General features: G+C 45.6%; 1 protein-coding gene across 5 annotated transcripts; it reads left to right on the top strand.

Annotated features, from left to right (window-relative positions):
• The first annotated feature begins 682 nt into the window (after positions 1 to 682).
• On the top strand, positions 683 to 19,884 carry LOC120396662 (prolactin-releasing peptide receptor-like). Of its 5 annotated transcripts, XM_039521694.1 has the most exons (4): positions 802 to 887; positions 982 to 1,069; positions 6,874 to 7,863; positions 18,202 to 19,884. In XM_039521694.1, exons 3-4 carry the CDS (start codon positions 7,445 to 7,447, stop codon positions 18,833 to 18,835), a joined length of 1,053 nt encoding a protein of 350 aa, XP_039377628.1. In that variant the 5' UTR covers positions 802 to 887; positions 982 to 1,069; positions 6,874 to 7,444; the 3' UTR covers positions 18,836 to 19,884. The 5 variants fall into 5 exon arrangements, 3 of the variants coding, with proteins under 3 accessions (XP_039377628.1, XP_039377629.1, XP_039377627.1); XM_039521695.1 differs by lacking the exon at positions 982 to 1,069 and having other exon boundaries at positions 806 to 887; XM_039521693.1 differs by having other exon boundaries at positions 840 to 1,069.
• Positions 19,885 to 27,771: the final 7,887 nt, after the last annotated feature.

Raw genomic sequence — 27,771 nt, 5'->3', positions numbered from 1 at the left:
ATGGAGTAAAACCACCCACTAACCTGCTCTGCATTCAGAGCTAAACACAAACCCCACCTCTTTGCCCAGGCCGGCCTATAATAGCACCCACAGCTCTCTACCCCATTCCCACACTGCTGCATCCAGTAAGCAGCCCCTGAGCCTGCACCTTGCCAGTGAGGAAGGAAGGAAGAGAGGCCCCTGTTGGGTGGGTGGGTTGGTTCATAACTCATGGGAGGCACTCAGATACTAGACTGATAGGCTCTAGTGTAACACCCAGGATTGCTGAATGGATGGTGGTTGCATGTCTATGGTGGGAGATAGACAGATGTCTGTATGGGGGATCGATGGATACACACCCTGTGCGGTAGGTTCGTATTATTATAGGCTCTGGTTTACAGCTGTGTAAACTGGAGAGATGAAGTGGCTTTAGCAGAGCTGGGACTGACTCAGAAGTGCCTGGCTGCAAAGCTAATGCTGCTAACAGGAGATCGTACAATGGCAACACACCCTGGTAGGATCCGGTTACAGCCCTCCCAAGCTCAGACCCAGCTCTGCTTCTGGGATTAGAGATGAATGGACGGAAGCCCTTTGAGAGGAGCTCCGTCCTTTGGGCTGCTTGCTCCCGCTTTGGACTAGGGGAGATCTCAGGTGCCTTCAGCTAATTCTTTTTCTGCTTTCCCATGCCCTTGTTTAAGTGTTTGTGGAGTTCAAATAACGTCCTGCATGGCGGCACATCACAGAGCACTTTGAGATAACCATGGCAACAGGACAGTAATTAATAGAAGACACTCAACACCATGGAAACAAAACTGCAACAAACAAAGTGAGCTAGCAGGTGAGCTGGATGGCTCAGGGGATCCAAAAGGGCCTTGTGGCCCTAGGTCACCAGTTCAAATCTAGCCCAGGTGTGTAGCTCCTGGGTTTTAGCATCTGCTGGCTGCTTGGTGGCCTATGTCACATTGGGGAAGGCAGAACTGATCTCAGTTTGGTTCTTAGCAGAGACGTGTTGGCAGGTGGCACTGACTGGTAGTCTTAGCTGAAGCCAAAGACTGAATGAGCCGTGCAGAGGTGGGTCGCCCTGCCCCAGGTCAGTCTGACTCAGTAGCATCGATTTGCACTAGCGTAAACGATTACAGGAGGTGCAGGGTAGTGGAGAATCAGGCTCTAACTTTGTGTGACACCCTGTATGCACCATTCAGAGTAGAGAGATTTCTTCTGTTTCTCCCCTAAGCCTTGTTTTCTCATTGACGTAATGGCTGGGAGCTTTCAGCTGGATCATTTCCCGGTACTTAGGAGCTTCCAGGCTAGTGCATTAATGGCCTGCAGTGCAAAGAAAATGAATGTCCTCAGCATCACAGCCATAGTAGCTTCAATTCATAAATCCAAATGATTTGGGGAGGGACAGAAGAGCTCAGTGAAGGCCAAACCGGTGTCCTTTGCCCCCCACCCGCCAGCCCCCAGGGCTGGGCATCTGGGGCCTGGAAAATGATACGTTTCACCCCAAGAGCAACAGGCTGTTTTCTTCTAATGTTTGCCAGTGAGTGGTGCACTAATGAAAGGCGCCAGGCTGAGCCCAGGTGACTGATGCTCCGTCCTCTAATCACCCGAGGTGAAATTCACCCCTGTGCACCACTGCAGCCCTATTTTGGGGAGGAAACATACTCCTTGTGCTGCCCCTCTGCATAGGGGTGAATTTCTCCCCTGCACAGCAGGTGCAGCCTAGGCTGTGTCAGCTCAAGCATCCCCCCATCCCTCCCCTGACCAAGCATCTCAGCCTGGATGGACCTGTAGGGCTAAAAGGGCAGTTCAGACTCCATGGCAACCCTGGAAGCTGAACGGTTCCTTCTCTGTAGCTACAGGGCTTTGAATCTCAGCCCTTACACAGCAATGAAGTCCCCTGAAATCAATGGCTTCACTGCAGAACAGACCGGGCCTTCAGGGACTCTCTTGGGTAGGTCGGGGGCTAGGGCTCATTCCATGCTTGGCCTCACTGCTGAGACTGTCCATAACAATGGCTGCCAATTAGAGCCAAGTGGGATGGAAGGTTTTGTGATGTGGCCAGCTCCCGGGAAGGAGTTAGACCAGTGGCATTAGCCAGAGCGTCTCTGCCCTCTTGCAATTCAGGTCGTTACAATTAACCCACATAAATCCCCCTGCGGTTTCAATCTGATATAGGATTCCTTTCCACTTGTTGAGCAATGTTGCTGTGAACTCCTAGGACATGATCTGAAGCCCGTTGAAGGCAGTGGAAGCCTTTCGATTGACTTCAGTAGGCTACAGATCATGCCCTTAAACAGCTGATGCACTCCACCTCAGAGGTGGCTGCATTTCAGGAGTGGGAGAGGCAGAGTGGAAAGGGCATTGCTCTCAGGCTTAGAAAACCCAGGTTTTCACAGGCTGCCTGTCTGACCTAGGGCAAGTCAATTAATCTACTCTGTGCCTCAGTTTCCATCGTACAATGGGGATAATCGCACTGCTTTTCCTCACAGGGGTGTGACTGTGAGGGCTCTGATACTAAGATGATAGGCAGATTTCCATATATATGTACAGTATCTGTTTTCAGTCTGGGCTTATAAAGTGCTTTAGGAAGAGTAGTGCTATCTAAGCATGCGCTGTAAACTATCAGTAACACTAGAGATGTTTGGGTTTGGTGAGAGGTGAAATTAATATAACCACTTTATTCCGTAGTGTATCTTTCATGCAAACAGTAACCCCAGAGCACTTCACAAAGTTATATGTATAAGACAGCAGGCAGTAAATGGTATCTCTTTTTTAATGAATAACCCAGTGGTTTAAAGACATTTGATGGTGAATAAATTAAAGCACATTTTCACACGAGCAGGAAGTTCAAACACAAGTTTAATGCTGATGATACTCTATTTAACAAAAAAGACGCTTTAGATATTTCTCTCAAGCTAGCTTCAGCTTCCCCAGTGAGTCTGTGGATTCTGCGCAGCTGTGGGTCTCCGAGTGAGCGTCAGGCAGAGCCCACTTCCAGAATTAATAAGGAGAAATAGAGATGAAAGCCTGTGTGTCCCACTGGGGTAGGACTCTTTTGAACAATGGGCCAAGACGAGAATTATCTGTTAGTTGAGTAGATTTCCTAGGAAATACTTGGGAGGAGGGGAATACAAATGCCTGCCTCTAGACCTAATCTTTGGAAGATCGCCCTGGGGAGGGGACCTTTGCCTACGACTTACCAATTTCCAGGATAAAAAGGCCCAAATGACATAAAAAAGTAACTCTCAGATTCAAGGGGTGCTTGTTCTGAACTTGTGACCACACACAAACCCCATGGTGGGATATGAAGGACTGTTCACCAGCCAGAACCCTTGTTGGAGTTGGGGTGGTCTCAGGTATTAGCATGGGTGTAGCTTCTTTTATTGCTTGAATATGTTTTCTCTGTACTGCTTTACCCTTGAGAATAAATGTGCTTGCTTAGAAAGATCTGTGTGGTAACTTCACTGTGGCAATTAGCCTGTGTTCTCTTCAGAGACGGTAAAGTAAAGCAGGCCTGCTAAGGCAGTCTGATTTTGCTGGTAAATTCACAGTGGAGGCAGGGAACTGTGCAGCCTGGAAATAGCCTGGTCAGAAGAGAGAGGGATGCATGTCTCCGCCCAAGAGAGGAGATGGCTGGGGAGCTGGAAGCCTGAGGGTGGAGGAGGAATACAGATGCACGTGCCCAGAATTGTGACAATCAAATCCTCCAATAATGCCTGCCTAAAGCAATTAAAACTGATCACAATAAAGGACAGATGTTGTGTTCTTTTTTTAATACAAGTGGCTCATTATTGAAGTTTACATCAAATTACATGATGGCTCAGATGAACTGGGAATGAATTTAGTAGAAGGTTCTGTAGTCTCTTTGGCTTTATTGATCAGGAATTCAAACAGCTGTTAATGAATACCCCCTGAATTAAACAAGCAATGGAAAAGGAGATGCATTGTAAGAAAATAGTTATTATAAAGCGGCAGTGTCCTCACACAAGCCAACCTCTTCAGTTTTAAGGGCCTGATTATCCAGCAGCAGCTGAGGTGGAGCGAGCACTGTGTGCACATGATTGACGTACGCTTACCACTACAACTGCTGTACGCCCAACTCACCAAAGGAGAAAGGAAACAGGGAGATCAAAAGAAATGCTTTAAAGACACCCTCAAGATAAACATCAAGAGATGTGGCATTGACACCACACATTGGGAGACAGCAGCCCAGGATAGGGATAACTGACGAAGACTTGTCAGAGAGGGAACGTCCACTTCTGAGAAAAATCGCCTTGTCCTGGTTGCAGAAAAACACCAGAAAAGGAAGGACCGACAACTGTCATGCAGCAATCACGGCCCAACGCTGTCTTCCAACACAACCTGCAATTTCTGCCAACGAGCCTGTGGCTCAAGGTTTGGACTCCTCAGCCACCAAAGGACCCATGAAAAATAAAAGCTGCGAAAGATCATCCTCCACCTCGAGGGATCACCAACTGGATAGCACCCTTCCTCCCAAAGAATCCTCGTACACAGGGATCCTTTCACCCAGTGCTGAAATGTAGCCACCTCTTGGGTGGAACATGATAGCCGGATTTAACACTCTGACTCTTGCAAAAAGCGCATGCCAATGAGATTAAACATCAGTTGTACTTATTTTATCAGCTGGTATTGGACTGATGAGGGCTTTGAACTATGCCACCAAAGGTTAGGATACTGTCTGAAAGAGGGCTTGTCTCTTAGCTGTACCTTCAACCTTTGACTTTCCACCTGGAGCTTGTTCAGCACTTCATTGTTCTTTCATAGACATCACAGAGAAGCAGTGCTTAATTAATAATGACACAGGTCTAAGGCTCAAGCTATCAGGTGCTAGGGCTCAAGTAATTTTTATACTTTCAAAACTGACATGCCAAGCCCAGAGATGCTGGGGCTACGAACTGCCAAGTCCCAGAGATGCTGGGGCTACGAACTGCCAGGCCCAGAGATGCTGGGGCTACGAACTGCCAGGCCCAGAGATGCTGGGGCTACGAACTGCCAAGCCCCAAAGGTTCTGGGGCTACGAACTGCCAAGCCCAGAGATGCTGGGGCTATGAACTGTCGAGCCTAGGGGTGCTAGGGCTCAGCACAATTAAGCACTGTAGAGAAGGGGCTATTGAGATGTAAGCGAAAAGGGCCTTTGACATCTCTAGGCTGAGGGCTCCAGCCTGGAATTTTCTCCTCCTCCGGCTTCAAAGAAGTTACTGCTAATTGACAGTTGTGCCAGAAAAGAATCAAGTTCGCTATCCTCATTGCGGTTACAGGAAGGAGTGGAGGGAGGCAGCAGCCAGTGGGGGGAGTGAGAGGGTTGGAAGCGTGGATCTCCGTAAGTTCAGCACACAGCTATGAGCATAGTTGGAATACAGAGCCTCAAAGGATCAGAGAGCAGTCTGAATTCTCTTCCTCTCTCTGACACACAAACCCCTCCTGGAATTAACACAGCTCCTGAGTGCCTTTCCACCCTGACTTTCCTCTGCACCAGGTCAGTAGAGAATGCAATGGTACCGTTGTTTGCACTTACAGATGGAATATTCAGCCCAAATTGAGAAGCAGATTTTTCTTTTTCTTTTAAATGTACTATATGCATAACCCAACTAGTGAGCAAGAAATGTGCCTACATGGTTGGAACGGTTCTGTAGTTAGATGCTACTGCATTATAGAAGTTACTTAATTCCTGACCACTGGTGTCTCATTGTAAAAATGCCCTTAGCGCACTGAGAGTGTAGACAGCTGAGATGGAATTATTTTGCTGTTTAGTATCATCTCAGAAGAAGCAAGGACTCCTATACAAAATAACGTACAGGAGGATTTTACATTCATCTTGTTGTTGAGACAGCTAGTTCCTTTGTACAGTTCACATTTGGAAGCTCATTTGGGAACAGAATAGAAAGGTTTGAGTGATATAAAATGTATTACTTTGCTTTGATTCCACAGAAATAATACTTTGACATTGCCTTTAATAATATATTGTTTATTTTGAAAGCATCTTCCATATGAACAGTGTCTCAAAATTCTCCCTGTTTGGAAAAGTTCTATACAGTTGAATAAGGATAAAACCAATGGGGATCAATAGAAACTAATCAAAATATATAGATTTAACAGAGTCTGCTAAGCTTTCTATAGGTTTTTTGAGCCACCCTATAGAATTCGATAGCAGGGATAGAATTCTTTGTTCAGTTCTGTAAGATGTTTCCTAAAAATCTATAGAAAGTGTGTGATTTTTGTTCTATTAAATTAGATAAGACTTTGCCATAGGAGTTTACAGAGCTAACAAAGACAGAAATGAAGGGGTTCGGGAAAGGAGAAAAGGGCTACTTTACTAAAAAGCTCACTAACCCGCTTCCATAGACAAATGGGAGATTAGGCACTAGAATAATGTTTTTCAGGTCAGACTGAAAAATAATTTGAGCGGCAACTCACAATGCTTTGTGGGAAAACATATATTTTAAGAACATCATAAAACCTGCTGGATGTGCAATGCACTTGTGTGTACTCATTCTGAATAACAGCAGGAATCCATTCATTATCTCCTACATATGGGGAAATGAGTTGTATACTCTCCTGAGTGATGTACAGCAGAAGTTCTTATGGCATCAATTTCACCAGCACGAGTGCTCTGTCCTTGTGGCTGTGACTGGCCAGCCAAAACTCCCTGACAGACGAGGATAAGAAGGGTCATGAATGGTGGGGGTGACTTGGAGGGAGTTGTATTCCAAGACTGAATCTAATTCTATGTCCACCAATTTCTGTCTTTCTTTCAAATCCTAAATTTGGGGTCTGGCCCTCTCTTCTTGGAATTGTCCCCTTTATCAGCGGAGGGCTAGTTATCTGAATCTCTCCTCTTCTAAACCTCCATTTTCCCATCTCCTTTCCCAGGAATCTGTAGAACAAAACTCTTCCCAGACCTTCTAGTCAATCCAGGAAAATTAAATGGGGAAAAATATTCTGAGGAAGTTTGAGACAAAGAAGTCGGATTATGAGGAGGATAAAGGGACAGGACTGAGGGGAACTGAATTGACCTCAGTATGAAGGCTAATTGCAGCTAGAGCACAAACATGAAGTGAAATTTGATGTACCATGAGGACATTTCAATTCAACTCTCAGGCTGTGACCCGTGAATTACAGAACAGAGAGGAATATCAGCGGGTAGCACCTAAATAACTGTTCACACAGGGATACTCAAACATAGCTGGAAACTCTCTGCATAGCTGAGACACTGAATTAGGTTAACAAGTCACATTTTACCTCTCAGGGATTGTTTCCTGCTCCAACTAAAAGAGATGCCCACAGAAGGATTCAGTGGCAATTACGTGGCACATACACGGGTTGCTAACTGTGTCCATGAACTACAAATTAATGGAGTCATGGTTATGACCCTGTAATTAAGGTCACTAATGCTGACCCCTTCTGCTCTTGTCTAAGCTTGCTTCTCAGTTGACTTTGACTCATGGAACCAATTGGGAATTGGGACAAGCTCCCGACCAATGACAGCATCAACGAGATCATCCCCAAGAACAGCTCCAATTCCAGCTCTCAGTTTACGGGAGTGCAGTTGATCCAGTCCTTCAAGCCCCTCATCATCCCCTGCTACACCCTGGTGGTGCTGATTGGCATCTTCGGCAACTATCTTCTCCTCTACGTCATCTGTAGGACCAAAAAGATGCACAATGTCACCAACTTCTTCATCGGGAACTTGGCTTTCTCAGATATGCTGATGTGTGCAACATGTGTTCCCTTTACCCTGGCCTACGCCTTCAACCCACAGGGCTGGATCTTCGGGAAGTTCTTGTGTTACTTCGTGTTCCTGATGCAGCCTATGACAGTCTATGTGTCTGTCTTCACCCTCACAGCTATTGCTGTAGACAGGTAACTGAAGTTCCTAGATTTCAGAGGGGTAGCCATGTTAGTCTGTATCGGCAAAAACAACAAGGATTCCTTGTGGCATCTTAGCGACTAACTAATTTATTTTATGCCCAAATAAATTTGTTAGTCTCTAAGGTGCCACAAGGACTCCTCCTTGTTTTTGTAGTTCCAAGCCTTTGGAAATAATGATTTTCCTTTTATTTTTTTTTCCATGGGTGAGGGAGTCATTTAGTAATTTTTTGGCCTCAAAATACCAAAATCTTTTCATGAAATATCACTAAGAAATCTTTGAAATTTCACTGCAGCCCATCTTGCAGCCTCAGAATTTAGCTTTTCATTAAACAAGTATTTGCCGAGTGGTGGCTTTTTATTGCATTGGGGCATGTGACGCCTTACAGTTTTGCGTGATTCACTGTGAAAAATGATTTTTAGCAAAATGAAATTCTAAGTGTAAAAAATGTCCAGGTTTTTGCACAGAAAAAGTATCACTTTGGAGATGAGGGGGAACTGAAATTTTAATAATTTCAGTAATTATAAATCTTATTACTTTCCCTTACATCATACTTTGCATCTTCAAATATACAAATGTTAATATGATAACCCTCACAGCACCTAATGAGGATAGTCATGATTTATTATCCCCATTTTACAGATCAGGGAAACTGAGGCACAGGCTGGTGACGGGACTGATTGATTTTGTTTTATTAATGTATTTGAATGGTGTTTATCTAATGTGCCCATTGACACACCTAGGATCTGTCACTGACTTGTGAGAGACTTGTGGGCAAGTCAGAGGATCAGACTTTCCGTAGAGCTCAGGATCAGATTTGTAAGCATTTAGCATCCACAGCTAGAGACAGATTTTTTTAAAAAACCCTGAGCTCCCACTGCAACACTTATGTCCAGGTACTAAAAGAGCTCAGCCCTCGGCATGTTGAGTAGAGGTATGCCAAGTTTCAAATCAGAAGAAAACATGCAAATTTCAAAATGCTTTAGGAAGGAAAATTCCAGAAAAAAAAAGTTTCAGAGCAATCAAAATGTTTGGTGTCAATTTTGACTTTATTGTTTTATGTTACAATATATAATATAATACAAATATAAAGAAGTTCAAAGCAAAAAGTTGTTTCAAAAATGAAAAATCAAAGTGGTTGGTTTTCATTGCTGGGATTCGTTCCTCCCAAACCAAATTTTGGTGCATACAACATGGTTTTGATTTTGAGACAACTGCATTTTGCAAGGCAGTTCCACTGAAGTTCTTCCAACCAGCTGTAGTTCTCGGCTCTTTTGTAAGCCTGGCCACTTACAGGTGTCTAAGTGGGAGCTTGGCTCTTTTGGAAATCTGATTTTAAATTGTTTTGTATAATGGGAATACACTATCCAGGGTGAGAGACTTAGTGTTTTGTAAAGCATTTGGGCATCCCTGAATGAGAGATGCTAGAGACATTATTACAGACACAGCCGGGAGTTCCTGTGTCTCAGCTGGAATGAATATTAATTTCCCTCCCTCTTATTATTTCCTTTCATTTCCTTTGCTGCAGCTGTTTCCTACAGTTCTTATGGTCAGTTCTGCTCACACACTGTTAACTGGCAGCCCCATTGGCTCAGCATACCCCCGCTGAGCTCATTTAAAGGATCAATACATTCCTTCAGGGCCCTTCCTCGGCCTGACTCCAGGCTCTGGGGATCTAGACTGGGAAGGGGAATTGAAAGTTGTGTAACACCAGGGCAACCAATGAGGAGCAACTCAGTAGTAGTCCCTGTGTTCCAGGGCTGTGTTCCCTCAAAGAGGGCTGCAAAAAGGAGCAGGCTCCTTATTTTCTCCCCTCCGCCGCCCAGGTGTGAAAAGGAGGGACATACTCTTGCCCACAGGGACCAGTACTGCAGGTTTCTTCTCCCACAAGATGGGATTAAAGGGTGCTCAGCACTGCATAGGATCAGGCCATTAGGGCCAGATTTTCAGCAGAGGTCACCACCTATTTAGGCACCTACAGGAAGTGGATGGGTTTTCCATTGAAAGCTATGGGAGCTGCTGGGGGCTGAGCACTTTTGATTATCTGGCCCTTAATGTGTATAAGCCAAATTCACAGGCCCTTCCTCAGTTTTTACTCCCACAGAAGTTAATGGGAGGCTTGCCTGAATAAGGACTGAGTAATAACCTCAGGCTTCGGCCCTAGGATGGGTCAGTTGTTTCTTGCTCTCTAATGGCTTGATCTTGAGAGGCATTGAGTAGCACAGTCGAGCCCAGATGAGGCAAGCACCTGGAATTAGATTCCCATTGGTCACTTTCTTCTAACCCAGCTCAATTTCTTGAGGCTTCTTTTCATTTTCAAGTGCTTTTCTTTTGGTGCCTGTCAATTACCTCACTTACAATCCATGCTGTCTGGAGTCCCCTTCAGGGCAAGATTAATAAACGTCAGCCATCCAGCTCTTCAGATGTTTTCTGCTCACCAAAGCAAATCAGCTCTCACTCCTGACAGTTCCCAGGCAGACTTTCCAGCCTGCAGGCTAGGGACCATACTAAGATTCATGAGAATCTGCTACACCAAACACAGTGCTAGCGGTCATTCAGCATCAAATCTAGCACCAGTGCACATCCATGCCACCAAATAATGAACATTTGAACAACTCAGAGCATCATCTCCTGCAGATGACAGCTTCTATTGCTCTGAATTCTAGTACAGAACCCTAGAGTTACCAATAGCCTAGTAGATCCAGCTTCCACTGCACAGTGCAGGATTGCTCCTTTCAGTAGTTAACTGTAGTAGGAGGGGCTTGGGTTTAAGCCATAGGACTGAGACTTAGGAGCTCTAGCTGCAGTTCTGGCTTTGCTGCAATTCTGTGTGTCACCCGAGGCAAGTCATTTACTCTGCCCGTGCCTCGGTTTCCCCTCTGTAAAAGGAAGTAACAACACTTTGCTCCCCCAAAGGGGTGTCGTAAGACTCTGTTCATTAAGGTACGTGAGGTGCTCAGATTCTGTGGTGATGGGCGTCACAGGAAAACCAATCGATCAGTGTTACAGACTGACTGACAGTGGAATAGTGCCTGATGTCTGCGCTGGAAAAGAACAAGTCTATACTGCTGCACTAAAAAGACCAACTGGAGCGAGAACGTAGGGCATGTCTACATTGCAAATAAAGGCTCTGGGCGTAACTTGCCTTAGCTAACTCAGGTTAAAATAGCAGTGAAGACACGGCAACTCGAGTTATCAGCACACGTTCAACTCTATGGCTTTCACTCGAGCTGCCAACCCAAGGTAAAAGCCGAGTTGCCGTGTCTTCACTGCTACTTCAGCTCACATTAGCTAACCCAAGTTAAGAACTCGCCTTTTCTGCGGTGTAGATTTACTCTTAAAGTGAAACAGTTAGGGCCAGAGCCTCAGCTGGTATAATCCATGTCACTCCAGTAAAATCAGTTGAGTTAGGTCAATTTACACCAGTTGAGGATCTGGCCTGAGATTTTTACAACCATTGAATAATCTCTGGCATGTCTATTCAACTTTGTGTACGCACAGGAGGAGACTATACATATGTCCTCCTTGTGTCTTGTACGGCGCTGAGCACATTGTATGCACTACGCAAACAGCAGTAATAACTGATCATATCAACAAGGAGATTATAAAGCGGGCATCAGGGCAAATGGAAATTAATCCTCCTCAGAGGGATGCAACAAGACTAGTCTCAGGGGAAAGCCAGGCAGTATCTCCATGCTTCCCCATGATGTGTTCATTCACTGTTTGCTAAGCCGCTCTTTGCACACCTCTCCAGTCCACCTCCTGGCAAAGAGAGACTCATTCAGGAGAGAGGCTCAATCCAGACCCACTCCCCACACACCCAGCTCTGTCATTGCACCTCATTGCTGAGCTGCAGCACCCGCTGCTTTTCCAGCACCGGGTTTCCGTTGAGCAGAAAATACCAGCTGTGCACGATAGCTATATGGGTACAGCTAGGATCAGAAAGAAACAGCCCATTTTCCATTGTGCCAGGACTGGGATTTGAACCATAGTCTTTTGTTGTTTTCTGGTGTCTTTGGTTTGGGCTGTTGCAAGCTTCTGACCTGGTTGGGAGAAGAGCTAGTTATTGAGGGCATTGACAAGAAGTCACTGCAGAGCCCACAACACATACATCAAACTCTGCATTACAAGGTGTCTTTTCCCTCAGTGCAGTTGCTTGCTGTAAAAGTGGAACTTCGATGTGACTTTAATAGCAGTGCAGCTTATGACATGATAGTGACATGATCAAACATCTCTACTGTGCCCAGACAAGACTTTGTAAATCCAATACCAAGCTTCTTACTTTCTTGGAGCTGCTGCAAACACCGGGTGTGACAGATTGATCCAATGACAGAGCCTAGATCACTGCAAATAGCAATTCCATTTCCTTTCCTCCTTCTGCAGTTTGTACTGAAGTCCTGTGGCTTTGGCACTCATCAGGGCTGGAGAGATGCCATGGCACGGTGAAGATTAAACCAGTGTCATCATGCCAGAATGTTCCAAATTGTGAAGCAAACACAACAGGAATATGCTACTCAATCTCCTTCTCTTTGTGTGAGGCATATTTGTGCTCCATGCTTCTTTCCCTATAGGCAGAAATGATAAAGTGTTCCCCATGCTTGCAACTTGTAGCCAGCTGTGTTGCAAAATAAGCTAATTTCATATCCCTTCACCTGACCAGGAGGGCTAAGCAGCCAGCATGGGACTGGAAATGTATGTGTGTTTAGTTTGGGAGTGAACTTCCTATTGCTCTTGTTCTGATTTCAGTGCCACTAAATAATGATGTCCTTGACTGCTGGTTCTGTAGAGCAGTAGGTATAATTTCTGCTAGTTCCAGGTTATTAATACCTTGCCATATAAATCTGTGCCAGACAAATTGTTCTGACCCCCAAATGGCAGGCACGATCCCTTCCTAAACGGAGACAGACATGGGATCTGGGTTGAGGCTGGTTTTTTTGGGCTTTGGTTTTTTTAACACTGTGTTTCCATGGCGATGTCACTTTTAATGGGAAGGCTGCAGTCCCAGTGGGGAATGGAAAGAAATAGGCGGATTCTAAAACTAAGCCCCAGATACAAGGAGCATCTTTAATGCAAACATGACTCAGATGCTGGCAGAATAAAACAGGTGCAATCGAGGCAAAGCAGATTAGACGAACAAAGGGAAGATTTAAGCTGGACTAGCCGGAAAGAACTTTCTGATAGTGAGATCTCTTAGGATGTAGGATGACCTACCAAGGGGAGTGTTGGAAATCTGATTACGTGAGACTTAAATATACTTGGTAACTGTGCTGTTTGGTCTGATCCTGCATTTTCTGATGGGGGCTGAACTAGTTATGTCCCAATAAGGCTTTTCCATCTTGAATTTCTGTAACTCTCTTTGCATTTAGGGTTGGGCTGTTCGTCCATGGTAAAAGAGAATCTAGATGAAAGGAGCTGCAGCATTCATAACCCTCTTTATAACTGCACACTTAGGGCTACATGTTCAGGGAGCCCTACTTTTAACTACTCCCTTTCCTTCCCTAAAGCAGCATTAGTGAGTGATTCTGTGGTACATTGCAAGGTACAGAAGGCACCACTAGGTTGGAATGGAAAATGTCATTACTGAAAATATTTCTCTGTCTCTGTCTGTCATCTTAGATGTTTCTCAAGCTCCCATCACCGTAAGTCTTCTTGGCTGCATATTATTTATTAACATAAGGCCTGATTCACCACTCTCTTATACATGTTTCATGCCAGTGTTACTACACTAACTCCAAATGAGTCATGCCAGGGTGAAGCTAATGGAGTGGAGTGGTGAATCAGGCTCATATTATTCAATCAAACCAGGCCTCTGTGTTAATTTTCCTCCGTCCAGTCTTTGGAGTTCGTGCACCTTCCCAGGAATTACAAAACCGGTCAGTACCCTTAAGTTCAGAGGTTTGGTTAGGAACTGATGATGGAGCAGAAGGATTTAGCTAAAACACTTAGCTGCCCTTTTCAAAGGGACTCTTTCAGATAGGATGAGATTCTTCTATGTGCAAAGAGGCAGCACAAAGCCTATTCATCACCCCAGTTCCACATGTGTCCTTAAAATAAGTAGGACTTAGGTGGTGCACCGGCTTTGAGCTGGCTCTCTGCATGGCAAGGAGTTGAGGAATTTCTCACCCTTACATCCCTAAAGAGATGTATATGTTCTGTGAGAAACTGGTCATATCACAGCCCAACAGCATCCAGAATGAAATGGCCTTAAAATATTTACTCTGTGAATGGGACAAGTCACAGAACCTTCAAATTTTGTGTCAAAGCATCACTTTTGCCAATGCAATGGTCAGGTACTGTTCAGTTCAAAGGTCCCATTTACACTAGAATTAAAAAGCAACAAAGAGTCCTGTGGCACCTTATAGACTAACAGACGTATTGGAGCATAAGCTTTCATGGGTGAATACCCACTTCATCAGACGCATGTAATGGAAATTTCCAGAGGCAGATATAAATATGCAGGCCAGAATCAGTCTGGAGATAACGAGTTTAGTTCAATCAGGGAGTTCAATCATCTGTTAGTCTATAAGGTGCCACAAGACTCTTTGTTGCTTTTTACAGATCCAGACTAACACGGCTACCCCTCTGATACTAGAATTAAAGAATTCCCTTGCACTTCTGAGAAGGAAATCAGGGGTAAGGCTCTGATTCTGCAAAGACAGGCATGTGCTTCATCTCAATGAGCTACTCGTGTGTAAAGTTAAGCGGGAGTGCACATCTTTTATAACCTTAGGTCCAGCCTGAATTTAGCTCTGTATACTGCTGTCCCACTCATATGATAGCACAGATTGATCCGAATCCTGGTTTTGGGAGGTTCATATGGCAGATGCAAGCCTGCTTTCCTGTCTAGACAAAATAAATTATAAATTATAAAAAATGTTATATATCCATCACACGTAGGTTTATTATCAGAGAGATCAGTTCAATTGCTATGCAAGCTTCTTCTGCTGAGGGTTTGTTTAAATTCAGATGCTCCTTTCCAGTTCCTATTTTCCAGTATAATCTTGAATGTTTTGTGCAATCTAGTCATAAAATACAAGTAAAGGGATAAGATGGTCATAATAAAAATTGAGATAATTTGAATAATATCTAACTGGGGCATTTATTACTAGCTGGAATATAGGCTGGGACACAGCTAGACAATTTCAACCAAAATTCTCTCTGGCCCTGACACAAGACACCATATGCTGAACTTTGAGCCTGGACTTAAGTCTCATTGACTTCAAAAGGACTTAAGCACATGTTTAAAGTTCAGCACATGCTTAAGGGCTATCCTGAATATAGATGCTTTCCTGGATGTGAATGTCAACCAGTTACATAGGTTCAAAGGTGAAGAGTGAGGTACAGATACCTACATAGACAGACAGTCAGAGGGTTGCAGGGGAGAGCTGAGTGTGAGTTAGTGCTGAAGGTAGAACACCCAGTATGCGAAAGGTGCTACATAACATAACATTTTATTCACTTAAAATGGCTGGCAGGAGGCTCAGCTCTTACAAGTCTTTCATCATAAGAAATAGCAAGGAAATGAGTACAATGCACATAGTGAAGGAGGAGAAAAGAGATTAATTAGGTGATTTTTTTTTTGTTTTTGTCTTTTTAAAAATGCTACCTGAAGCTCCCAAGTATGATTCAGAGTAACTTCATACAAAGGGCTGCTTGGGTGGTTGATCAGGAGCCTTCTGATAGGCTGGGTGTTTCTGGAGACAACTGAAGGCACCCACTGTTTAACACAAGGCCTCAGGATGGGGAAAATAAAAGCCTCTATTATTTCATTCTTCCACAATAAAAGCTGTTCCCAGGGGTTAATTCTGTCGCTGTGCCTCTGCTGGGATAATTACAGCTCTTAGGGACTAGAGGCTTTTCTGCACTGGAAGGGTATCATTTCCTGCAGCTTTGGCACCTCATGTCAGGCCTTTTTGCTTAATTTAATGCAATAGAAATGTAATGTTAATGAAATAAGAAAAAGCAGCCATTAAATGTTAGACTAACTAGAAAATGACAGCTTTGGAACTGAGGGGAAAACCTCTTTTGTAGCTTTTGTGCTCAGCCCTGGAATTTGCGCGTGCTGCTGCTGAGCTGACTGCTGCTGATTCCCCTTGGTTATGTGGAGTTCTATCGATTAAGGACTGCCAGAAGCTTTAGGGATTGTAACTAGTGGCACATGCTGAAGCTGGTAAAACTAGAACAGAGCAAGAGCCCACTGAGTCTTATAGCTTGTCTCTGATGGCTGTGAGTGCTGGATGCATCAGGAGATGTATTTCTCCCCAACTGAGCAGTACTATATATATATATATATACATTATGGCAGGAAATGGCTTTATTACACCATCAAGTGATAACTTTAGACCCTGAAACCTGGTAGATAGTCCTTGTAATTTTACCTTAGCTAGTGCGACTGGCAGATGCTGTTCTTACCACACTCACTCTTTGCCTCAGTTATATACTGTGATGGTGAGTTCCAAAGGTTAACTACAGAATGCATTAACTACTCTCTCCTTTCATCAGTGTAGAAACTTGATGCTTTTTAAAACGCAATTTAATTTTTAACCTTCTAATTTCAGCAAGTGCCCTTTTGTTCTTGTATCTTGGGATGAGGTAAATAGGAGAAACCACATGGGCATCTCTGTACCTTTTGATACCTGTATCCTATACTGACTGGCCTTTCCTTTTCCTCTGTCATTCCTCCAACCCAGGTAATGTCGATGAAGCTGATCAAATATACAGTAGACATAACTTTGTGGTACAGCTCCCCAGGATTCATTAACAATGATGGGAGCTGTGCCTCTGAAACCATACACCGAAAGATAGTCCTCTGTAGTAGTCACCAGCAGATGAGGAAATCTTTCCATCAGTGACTCCACAGTTCAGTAGGGGGTAGCGTTCTTTGTTCTCTCACAGAGTGGACTCCCTGTGCATTAATTGTGGGTGAAGCACCATCCTGTGCAGAGGAGCCAGCACAAGCTCTCGGCACCATGTGGCGCCCACTTGAGCAGTACCCGGCAGATTTCAGAGATGTGTAGCACTAGCTGTCTGCTTGGAGAGGGGTTTCAGAGATGCCCAGAAGGGGGGGCAAGTGGGGCAATTTTCCCCATACCCCGGGCCCCACAGGGCCCCCCCCCGAGAATATAGTATTCTATAGTATTGCAACTTTTTTTTATGGAAGGGGCCCCCAAAATTGCTTTGCCCCAGGCCCCCAGAATCCTCTGGGTGGCCTTGAGGGGTTTAGCCCTCTACAGGGAAACTTCAACCCCAGCCTGACGCTGAAACACCTGGACCGGGGCTTGGATGAAAATGAAGAGCACTTTGCCGCGCTCTGTCTGGGATAGTGGGGCCGCAGGACCCGGTGCGCTCCAGCTGGGCGATCAGGGCCGCGGGACTCACCGCGCTCCGGCTGGGGTTGTGGGGCAGTGGGATTTGCTGCCCTCCGGCCGGGGAGCAGGGCCGCAGGACTCGGCGCGCTCCAACTGGGCGTGGGGCCGCGGGGGTTACCGGGCTCTGGCTGGGGGATCAGGGCCACGGGACTCGGCGCTCTCCGGCTGGGCGCGGGGCCGCGGGGGTTACCGGGCTCTGGCCGGGGGATCAGGGCCACGGGACTCGCCGCGCTCCGGCCGGGGTTGCGGGGCAGCGGGACTTGCCCCGTTCCAGTCGGGGGAGCGGGGTTGCGGGCCACGGGACTGGCCGCACTCTGGCTGGGCTTGGGGCCCTCTTAGGCGCAGGGCCTGATTCGGGGGAATCCGCCTAAAGCCGGCCCTAAAGAGCAATTATAGCTTTCAAAGGTGGGGCCGAGAGAGAGAGAGAGTGCAGTTAAAACAGCATCCTCACTGTTGTAAATACATGAACACAGGGACAGCAGCAGAACATGTGCACGTTAATGTAAAACGGTCTCTAGTGGCTAATTTAGGTAACCACATTACTCAGTATATATCATTGTGGAGGAGTCTCACCCTCTGGGAGCATGGCAGGGGTCTGTGTAGCTGGTAGTGCCACTCTATTCATGCAGTTGGTCACTGGAGCATTTGTTTACTGCTCCAGCTCCACCATCCTCTACCCATGGGCCCAAATGCTAGTTTCAATGTCTGTCAGGTTCGGTGCAAACAATAAGGTCTACAAAAAGCAATTTGAGCTCAGCTTGACTCCTCCCCCAGCTCAGTCAGGAGGACCCCTCATGACTCCTCAGGGTGAGATGCTTCCTATACATCGCTGAGGCCTTATTTGGGTCTTGATACACGCACACACACCAAGAGCACGCCCTGACTGGTGAGATACATGAGCTACAGGGATAATGCCATTTAAGAGAAAGCACCCACACTCATTCCCTCTCCCTCTCTTTCCAGGTACTATGCCACGGTGCACCCGCTGAAGAAACGCATCTCGGTCACCACCTGTGTGTATGTGGTGGGTGGAATCTGGTTGCTGTCCTGTGCGCTGGTGGCCCCTGCCATCGCCCACACGTATCACGTGGAGTTCCAGAAGGAGGGCTTTGCCATCTGCGAGGAGTTCTGGATGGAGGAGGAGAAGGAGCGCCTGGCCTATGCCTACAGCACCCTGATCATTACCTACATCCTGCCCCTCTCAGCTGTCTCCCTCTCGTACATCTGCATTACAGTCAAGCTGAAGAACCGTGTAGTGCCCGGTCACCCAACGCAAAGCCAGGCAGAGTACGACCGGGTGAGGAAGAGGAAGATCTTCCGGCTCATTGTGCTGGTGGTGGCTGCCTTTGGGATCTGCTGGCTCCCCATCCACGTCTTCAACATCATTCGTGACATAGACATCAATCTCATCAACAAGCACTACTTCCTGCTCATCCAGCTGCTCTGCCACTGGTTCGCCATGAGCTCCTCCTGCTGCAACCCCTTTCTCTACGCCTGGCTGCATGACCGCTTCCGCAGTGAACTGAAGAAGATGTTCACCTTCAAGCAGAAAATCATCCCCACTAATAACTGCGTAGCCGTGAGCGTGATGCTCTGAGGCCCGGAACCTGGTTTCTCTGCTCTCTGATGGTCTTGCATTCCTCTCACCCTTTGCATCCCAAACTGATACACACAAGAATCAGCACAGCCACCTCCTGAAATGCTGGCTCCTCCCAGGTGGAAGGCTGTGACTATTTACGTGTTTAACAGCAGCCAACCACATTGCACCAGAGTTCTGTTACATGAAGTGAATGATGCTGTATTCCACCACAATTGCATTGGGAGTTTGGGATTTTAAATTACAGAGGTAGAATGTGCCCTAGTTCTTGCAAAAAGTGCCACCAGGTCTTTAATGTGTGCAAATCTGGGGTCCTTGGGTTTCTGCCTCATCTGCTCCAGAAGTATCATGTCCTTTAGAACGTGATGAAGCTCAGTACTCACTCAGAAGGAAGAGCACAGGGTATCTCCACATCTGCATGGTCCCCAGATGTCACCCATCCAAGAACTGAACTTTAAGAAGCAGAAGTGCTTTTTTACCCAAAGCACGATCAGCCTGGGGAACGCACTATCACAAGGCATCTTTGAGGTACAGAACATAGCAGATTTCAGAATAAGGATACCCAGAACACTAGACAGGACCAAAATATCAAAGGCATACATACCGTCATGTGTAAGCCAAGCACTAACTGCAGAGGGTCAGGAAGACATTTTCCCAGGGGCACTGTACTACATAATTGTCCATTGTGGGGGCTTACACTTTCCTCAGAAGCATCTAGTATTGTCCACTGTGGCAGACAAGATTGTGGACTAGCTGGATCTCAGGTCTGGTCCGGTCTGGCAGTTCCTATGTTTGTACAGCCTGCTTGCCTTGTTGGATATGACACCATAAGCATGAGCAGCATCACTTCAGGGCAATAGCCTGGGGAAAAGTGGATTTGTGTCTAATGGTAATGTGGGTATATGTGAACAAATACTGCACCATATTCAGCCCTGCATATATGGGTGCACAACCCCCACCTCTCCTGATTGAGTTAAATAGGAACTGCTCCTCCATTCAGCTGGCGTGAAAGGCTGACTTATTGTGCATAGTTCTTTCTTTCTTTCTTTCTTTCTTTCTTTCTTTCTTTCTTTTTTTCTTTCTTTCTTGCTTTCTGAACAGAAGAATGAGTTGTATGGCCATGGAAGGGGCTGCTTAAGTCAAACAGAAGCTTGGGACAGTGAAGTACCGGTATATGCACCAGTGTTTGGGGTTGCAATGTAACCTTGTCAAAGTATTCCTGTGTCTAATACAATACTCTTTCTTTCTTGTATATCGACGTTTGTTGTAATAGTACAATAAATATAAAGGAATAACTTCAAGATTCCTCTCTCAAACGCTGAGCTTAGAGGCAATTTTCTTTTCCAAAGTGCAGATGCTGCAGCCCTGATGCTTGCTGGGAACAGAACTACAGTGAGTGAGATCCTAGTGACATGTAACTGACATGATTCTAATGATTTCATCCCTCACCTGCTGTTCGCTGAGCTGATGTGTTTGATGCCTAATAAAGCAGTGCCAGAGATTTGAGATTCTTTTTTCTCATGACGACTCCATCAAAGAGAGGGCTGTTTTCATCCAGGCATCAGTGGATCTGGAGGGAGGCTGGGGGGAATGTTTCCCAGTGGCTATAGAACAGGACTAACAGTCAGGACTCCTGGGTTCTGTTTACAGCTTTGCTACTCGGTGGCCTTGGCCTAGTCACTGCACCTCTCTGGGCCTCAGATGTGGCTAATAAGACTTCCTTATCTCACAGGAGGGTTACATGCCCAACCAACATTGGGGATATGAGTGACCAGCCATGGGGAAATGTCTATGCAATGAATGAGGAAGGAGATGCTGGGTGGGTGAAAAGCCTCTTATGTAGTCCCTGTTCTATTTCCTTCTTACTCTTTCCCCATCCTCTTCCTGTGCCTTTAGCCCAGGGCCCAGTGAGGGGTCCTGGACCCGGATTTCTCATCTTCTCTCTGCTCCTAGCCACATTCAGAAGCTGGCCTGGAAAGGGTTTCACTACTTCACCCCATTGCCCTTCTCCAGCCCTTAGTGCAGCTACAGGATTTTGGGGCAGAGAGGTACATTGGTACCATGGGAATTTTGTGATGTTATGTTGTAGCCTCTCTCCTTTCTAGAATCAGCCCTGATAATCCCCTTTGACAAAGGGCTGCAGCAGGCTGACACTCGTGTCACCCAGCCAAAGGTGGGGGGGCACTGTGTAACTGCCCATTCACCAAGCTACCTAACAGCTAATCACCTACCACCCATAAAAGACATACGCTTGCCTCAGAGAGCTCCCTGTTGAGGGACTCCACGTTAGCCCCTGCAACGCCAGGCCCAGTGGGAGCTCAGTAGCAGCACCCTTAGGTGCACTGCCCAGAGTGTGTTCTGTAGGGTCCCAAAATGCAACCCCTTGTTGCCCCACTCTGTGTAACTTCAGGATGAAGGCTGGGGGAATCAGATGCAGATTTCTACCGCTTTGATGTGACAAAGCCAAGCCAATGCGGTGGCTGTACTGTATGCATATATTTTGATTTGATGAATATGCATATGCAGAGTTGATGTGGCCCATAGGAGCTTGACAAGATGCCAGCGTGGATCTCAGTGTCAGTAACGATTTGGAGAAACCAAATTCCTTCCAGGCTTGTGCCAGCCTGTAGGATACTGGCAAGGATGCAGCAGAATCAATGTGTTTCTTATGTATTTCATTTCCCATTCATGAGGAGGAGGAGGAAGCAGAAGAAAGAGGAGGGAGGGAGGAAAAAAAGCAGAAGAAATTCTAAGTCTGAGCAGCAGAGAATGGAGAAGAGCAGAGAATTCAGTGTGGCTCTTTATTTGGCAAAGAATTGTTTAAAAATGCATCGATAAATCATTTTGCTTGAAAATGTCAAAGTAACTCCTAAAAGCCAGTCATTCCCCCCGGGGTGTATTTCAAACAGTCTCGGGATAGGAGAAGGGAATTTATTCTTAAAAGGGAACAAGCGCCAGAGGAACCACAGCCTCGGAAAAGAGGAATGTGCCTCTTTTATCAGGAAGCAGGAAATGCTGGAGCCCGTCTCCAAAGCTTAGCAGGAGAGGGTCCCACTCAGCTCTCCCATGGCCCCATCCTGTGAGGTGCTTCTGGCCTCTGAGTGGGGCTGAGCATCTTCAGCTCCCACTGACATCCAGCGAGGTGCTCAGAACCTCTCACAAGGGGCTTGCCACCTGGCAGGATCTGTCCCACTTTCTCTCTTTCTTCTCCAAATCTTTGCAGAGAACAGGATGCAGGAGGAGGAGGCTGTGACAGAACATCAAAGCAATCACTCCCCCATGAAACTCATTTTGTTGCTTAATACATTCCAGTGATAGATACGGAGGCGCTGTGGGCTTTCTCAGTTCCTGATCTCCAAAGAGACGCTGCAGGAGGGAATAGAGCTCCCTCCCCCTAGTGCCACAGCAACCCCATGCTCTGCCTGTTTCCCTCAACAAGGGGCACATGGGCATTTCTGCTCCCCATCCCTCTGCCCTCACTGATCATCACAGATTTTCTCTTGTGCATGTTCAGTTTTTCTTTTCTGGTCCCTACACGAATTTATAGCAACCCCCCCTCCCAACATCCTTATCTCAATGACCTCTTGTAAACACTGCTCTGATTGCCTGGGAGAGGAGTTTAACTCATGACTCAATATCAGAGGGGTAGCCATGTTAGTTGGTATCCACAAAAACAACAAGGAGTCATCTCCATTCAGCTGAAGAAGTGAGGTTTCTTACCCACGAAAGCTTATGCCCAGATAAATCTGTTGGTCTTCAAGATGTCACCGGACTCCTCGTTGTTTTCATGACTGATTCAGAGTCAATAGGAGCACAGAGTGGATCTCCTTCCGAAGGTACCAGCACTCCCTAAGCTGCGGTTTGGTTTTGGAGAGCTCTCTGCCCGCTGCCTGTCACACTGAGGTGCCTGTTTGGAATGCCTTTCCCGCCCCAGTGACAGCAATAGCAATCTAGGCGGGAGGGTGGCTGGGCTGCTCAGTGCTGAAATAATGCTGGAGAAAATCAGGGCAACTGCAACTCTCTGTCCCTTTCAGAAAAACCTAGGCACCCATGCTGGGGAGCAAGGGGATAAAAAAGGCTCGTTGCTGTGAGTCACGTGTTGCCTTCCAAAGCCGTTCTCCATATTGCAGTCTCTCTATTTCAGCAGCTCTTAAAGCACTCCTGGGTTTTCCACATGAAGTACCATAAAGTGGAGGTCTTATCCATTCCTGTGTTGAAGCTTATTACCTCATTACTGTCTACCTCAGCAGCACCTAACTTGCCTCCCAGCCTAGAGGGAATGCTCACATACCGTACTAGTATTTCACGTGTGGATCCATCACTAGGTTATTGTTGTGCTCTGTTAGAAACATTGCCCAGAAATCCACTTGCTTTTTTTCCTCCCACTGTTAAGCTTTGTTTACTGAAGGGGTTAAAGTTTTATCCTGAACCAAATCTCTCCAGACACTGCTGCGGCTCTGTGTGCACGAACATTTCTCTGTGCACCTAAGATGCTGTCTCTAGTGGTTAGGCCATTTGGACCTGTGTTGCCCTCCTCATTTGTACTGACTCCTGCCGTCCTTACTTTTGCATCGTCAGCAAATTCCATTGCCTCGTGCATTTCATGTTCCAGCTAACTATACACTGTATAAAGCAAACAATATCAGGCCTCCTGATCCCTGAAGCTCTTCTAAATTTCCCTCAATCCTTCCTCAGGTGCAATTTTACTCCTGTCCAGAAGGCCCATCATGAGGCCTATACACCACTAAAACCAGTGAAAATGGTGCATAGACCTTGAACTGGCCCTTGGCACTGGGTGAATTTTACTCAGAAACTCTCTTGAAAGCCAGTTCTTTAGGCACCCACACCACAACATCCTACTCTCCCATCTGGGACATCAGCCCTTTGTGCTGCTGTACTCTGCTCCTTTTCTAAATCCCAGGGAGACCCTGCTGGTTTCTCTGCCATTCTGTTTGTTACTTTGAACATGAAATCTGATCATTCATGAGCGGAAGGAGAACGTAAACTGCCTGCGTGGTGGGAAAATTCATAGAGGCTGTCACATTGAAAGAAGTTGCAAATGCTGGTAAAGACACAGAAATAATCCAAAGGGTACCAGAGAGTTTGGAAATATGGGCACACAATGACAAAGTGAGATTCAGCTTGTAAACTGTATGCTAATGTATCTGGGAAGAAATAGCTATAACCAAAGAGAAGGAGCGGGAGGGGTTGTACCCACCTGATCTGTGCACGCAAGGGACCTCCCCTAAAACCTCAGATGCAACAGGGGCTATGCATCTACCTAGAGAGATAGACCGACCATGTGCACATGGATTTCTCCCCTCTCACACAGAAAGAGGAGCTGCCTGAGCCCCTCAGCTCCCTCCAGATACTCCATTGTTCCAGGGTATGTAAGGAGGCGGTTGGGGGCAGGTATGGGAGCTCAAGGCCAGGAGGCATTCACATCATCCCTGCCCACCATGTGGCTCTGACCCAGACAAGATACTATAGCCTAGGGTTGTATTGTCTTTTCCATGGAGACCCTGGTGTGCACAGGGTCTGATCCAGTGTAGTATAGCAGACACTGAAGATGCCCCTGGAAGTTAAAGTCTGATTGATTCATCATATAATCAAAGGTGGGATGGGGAGCAGAACAAGTGTTGTAGTTTCCTGGCCCCTCGTTAAGACCTGCCCTTTCTTATTATTGTTATCATTTATATTATGGTAACACCTATAGGCTCCAACCAATAATGCTGGGCACTGAACAGACACATAGTAAGAGACATTCCCTGCCCCAAATTGCTTACAGGATAAAGAGTCAAGATAATGTGGGAGAGAAAGGAAGGATTATTATCCCCATATTACAGATGAGGAACTGAGGCCCAGAGAGAGTAATTCACATGTCCAGGGTCACACAGGGAGTCTGTGGCAGAGCCAGGAACTGATCTCCTGAGTCCCAATCCAGTTCCTCAACCACAGAATTATCTATCCTTCCTCACTAATATTGGGGATGAATTAACCTGCTTCACCCCACAGCACATGGTTCCTTAAACCATCACACATTCTGGGACAGAGCTCCTCATTTTCTAGAGAGTCTTCAGACTTTCAGATTTCCTGATCAGAGGCTCTGGCTTGATGCTGCTCATCTTCATACCTCCTTCTGCTCTCAGGCTTCAATGGTGTCTGCTTGCCTCTTGGGCAACTAACTCCTCCCAGGCTGTCTCTTGCCCTGATCCAGCACCCATTACAATACATGGAAAATTCCTATTGACTCCTGTGGGGGTTGGATGGGATCCGGTGTGCTGAGGAAAGCCTTATATCTTACTGCAGCCTAAGGGGAAATCTCCTGTTCCTTCATCAGCTTTTCTTGTTTTTAACACTTGCAGTCTTTCATGTCCTGCTTTGCCCTGCTTGGTCCAGCTGTTTTACACCTGGTTGCCTGCACATGGCTCTTCTTTAGCTTTGTGCTTCTTGGTACAACATCGTCACAGGCCTTATTTTTACAGCTCCTGCTATATGCATTCCTACATCACATGTCCTGTAGTTGGCTACTCATTCTCCCTCACTGTACACTTCATCAGTCTTTCTTTGCCTGCATTTGTCATTCAGTATTTTTCACAGTCTTCCAATATTTAGTCTGCTGAAATTCAGTGCATTTTCACTTTCATCCTTTGGGATCCCATTACTATATCACATTACTACAAAATTAACCAGATTACAGCCACTGAGCAAGAAGCAGCCTTGTCAAGAGGAAAAGTCCTCTGCTGCCAATGATTTGTATATCTGTTTCCTCCAATTAGCTGATTACCGAACATCTGGAATTTATTGACGTACACAGGTACAGAGTTGGCTGATACAACCCAGAAAGAGAGGGCAAAAGGGAAGGAGACAAGAAAAGGCTTGTTATTTTTTCATTTACCTCATACCAGTTCCTAAAGCAAAAAAAAAAGAAAAAGAAAAAAGAAAAAAAATCAAATTCTAATAGTTTCAACATTTTTAAACAATGGAGTTAATATGAACCGCATGGCAGAAGGGGGTGCTGTTGTTTAGCACACAACAATTACAAGACACTGCTCATTTAGAGGAACTGCAGAAAGAAAACAAAATATGCAATTACACAAGCAATAGGTACTAAATGCCCCTTTTGCTTGTTAAGAGGTGCAGGCTGCAGCCTCTTCCCCTAATTCATTGTCTAACAGGGACATTTATCCACGCCTGGTCTAACTACTGTAAAATGGGCTCATAAATAATAAAGTCCTTTCAGTTTAAAGTCTGGCCTATAAACCAGGCTACCTCTAAAGAGATGTGACAGGGTGCAGTGTGTTACAGCGAAGGCTTACACTAACCCAGCTACACATATTTTAATTTTGCAAGTAGCAATGCTAGACTTGTTTTGCCTCATGCTGAGGTCTCCCACACTTGATCCATGCCTAGAATTGGGAAAAACTGAGTATAGCCCAAACTGTAAGTGTCACAGAGCCATGGCTATAAAAGGTGAAACATAGCTAATCCAGTGCACAGGCATGCAACGAAAGAGGATGAGACAGTGGCACTGGTGGCCATAGGGGACGAGGGTGACTAGCCAGGATGGGCTACTGTGAATCACCTACAGATTTCACAAAAATAATCACAGAGGTATTGGAAAGCGGGTGTGCTATTTTTCTTGTGGGATTAGTTTAAAAGGAGAATGAGTACTTTTCCTGGGGCAAGGAGACGTATGTATCTAGTCCTTATAGAATGCTTTACATCTTCAAAGCACCTTATAAACATAATCAAGCCTCCCAGCTCCCTGAGAGGTAGAGCCTGGGTTTACAGTTGGAAAAAGACAAAGACAGAGAGAGAGAGAGACAGGGCAGTGTAAACTGTATTGAGTTAGCAGCAAAGAGTTCTGTGGCACCTTATAGACTAACAGACGTTTTGGAGCATGAGCTTTCGTGGGTGAATACCCATTTCGTCGGATGCATGTAGTGGAAGTTTTCAGAGGCAGTTATAAATATGCAAGCAAGAATCAGCCTGAAGAGTGTTGTTAGTGGGTTATAGATGGTTGTAATAAGCCATAAATCCAGTGTCACTATTGACTCCATGATTTTTAGGATCCAGTAAAGTTACGAATTTAAGCTCCCAGGTTCACCTTTTGAAAGTGTCATATAGATTTCCTTTTAGATGAGGAATGATAAGTCAGATATAGAGTGATTGCTTTCCTGTTGAGTTCATTGGAGAGCGTAGTGATTGTATGGTTTTACCCACATAGTCACTATTGGAGCATTTAGTCTCTCCAATGAGACAGAGCACCTGCATATCGCCTCCTAAGGCCATGAGATAGCGGACTTTAAAACTGACATTTTTATGTGTAAATCACCTGTCATGGGCCCGAGACTAACTCTTTTCCTCTGGGCTTTTGGGCTGGTATAAATATGGGTTGAAATCCCACATTTGGGGAGAAAAGGAGGAGACATTTCTCCAGTAGGTTGACTTTTTTTTTTTTTAAATGGCAACTGTTTGATGCCGGGTGTTTGGAATGTTGGAATGAGTCAATAAATTAGTGGGCAGAAGGCAGTGAGGCTGTCAAAGGTGTGATAAATTCATATGTAACGCAGCTGTGGAATTTATCATCTGGCACAGTATATAGATGCTGCCTCCACATTGTCAATTGTCTATTGTCAATTGTATATTATGTATCATTACACATTGGCCATCTAATATAAACTATCTAAGTAGCCAGGGTCTAATCGCATTTGCTATAGCTAAGGTTGTAAAACAGTTGCTATCATATAATTCATTTGATTATAATGTGCTACAGCGTTCAGCATTAAGCTGACAACTTCCATACTTGGTCTCTGCTATGATGGTAAATTTATTTTTTTTCCATATGTATGTTTATGATTTCAGTTCTGCATTCTATTTATGTCTGGTGTCACATGGAGAACACAGACACTTGACTCATGGGTCATGGGCCT

The sequence above is a fragment of the Mauremys reevesii genome, linkage group 2 (assembly GCF_016161935.1).
Source record: "Mauremys reevesii isolate NIE-2019 linkage group 2, ASM1616193v1, whole genome shotgun sequence".
Taxonomy (NCBI): Eukaryota; Metazoa; Chordata; order Testudines; family Geoemydidae; genus Mauremys; species Mauremys reevesii.
This window is presented reverse-complemented; position numbering and strand designations above follow the sequence as displayed.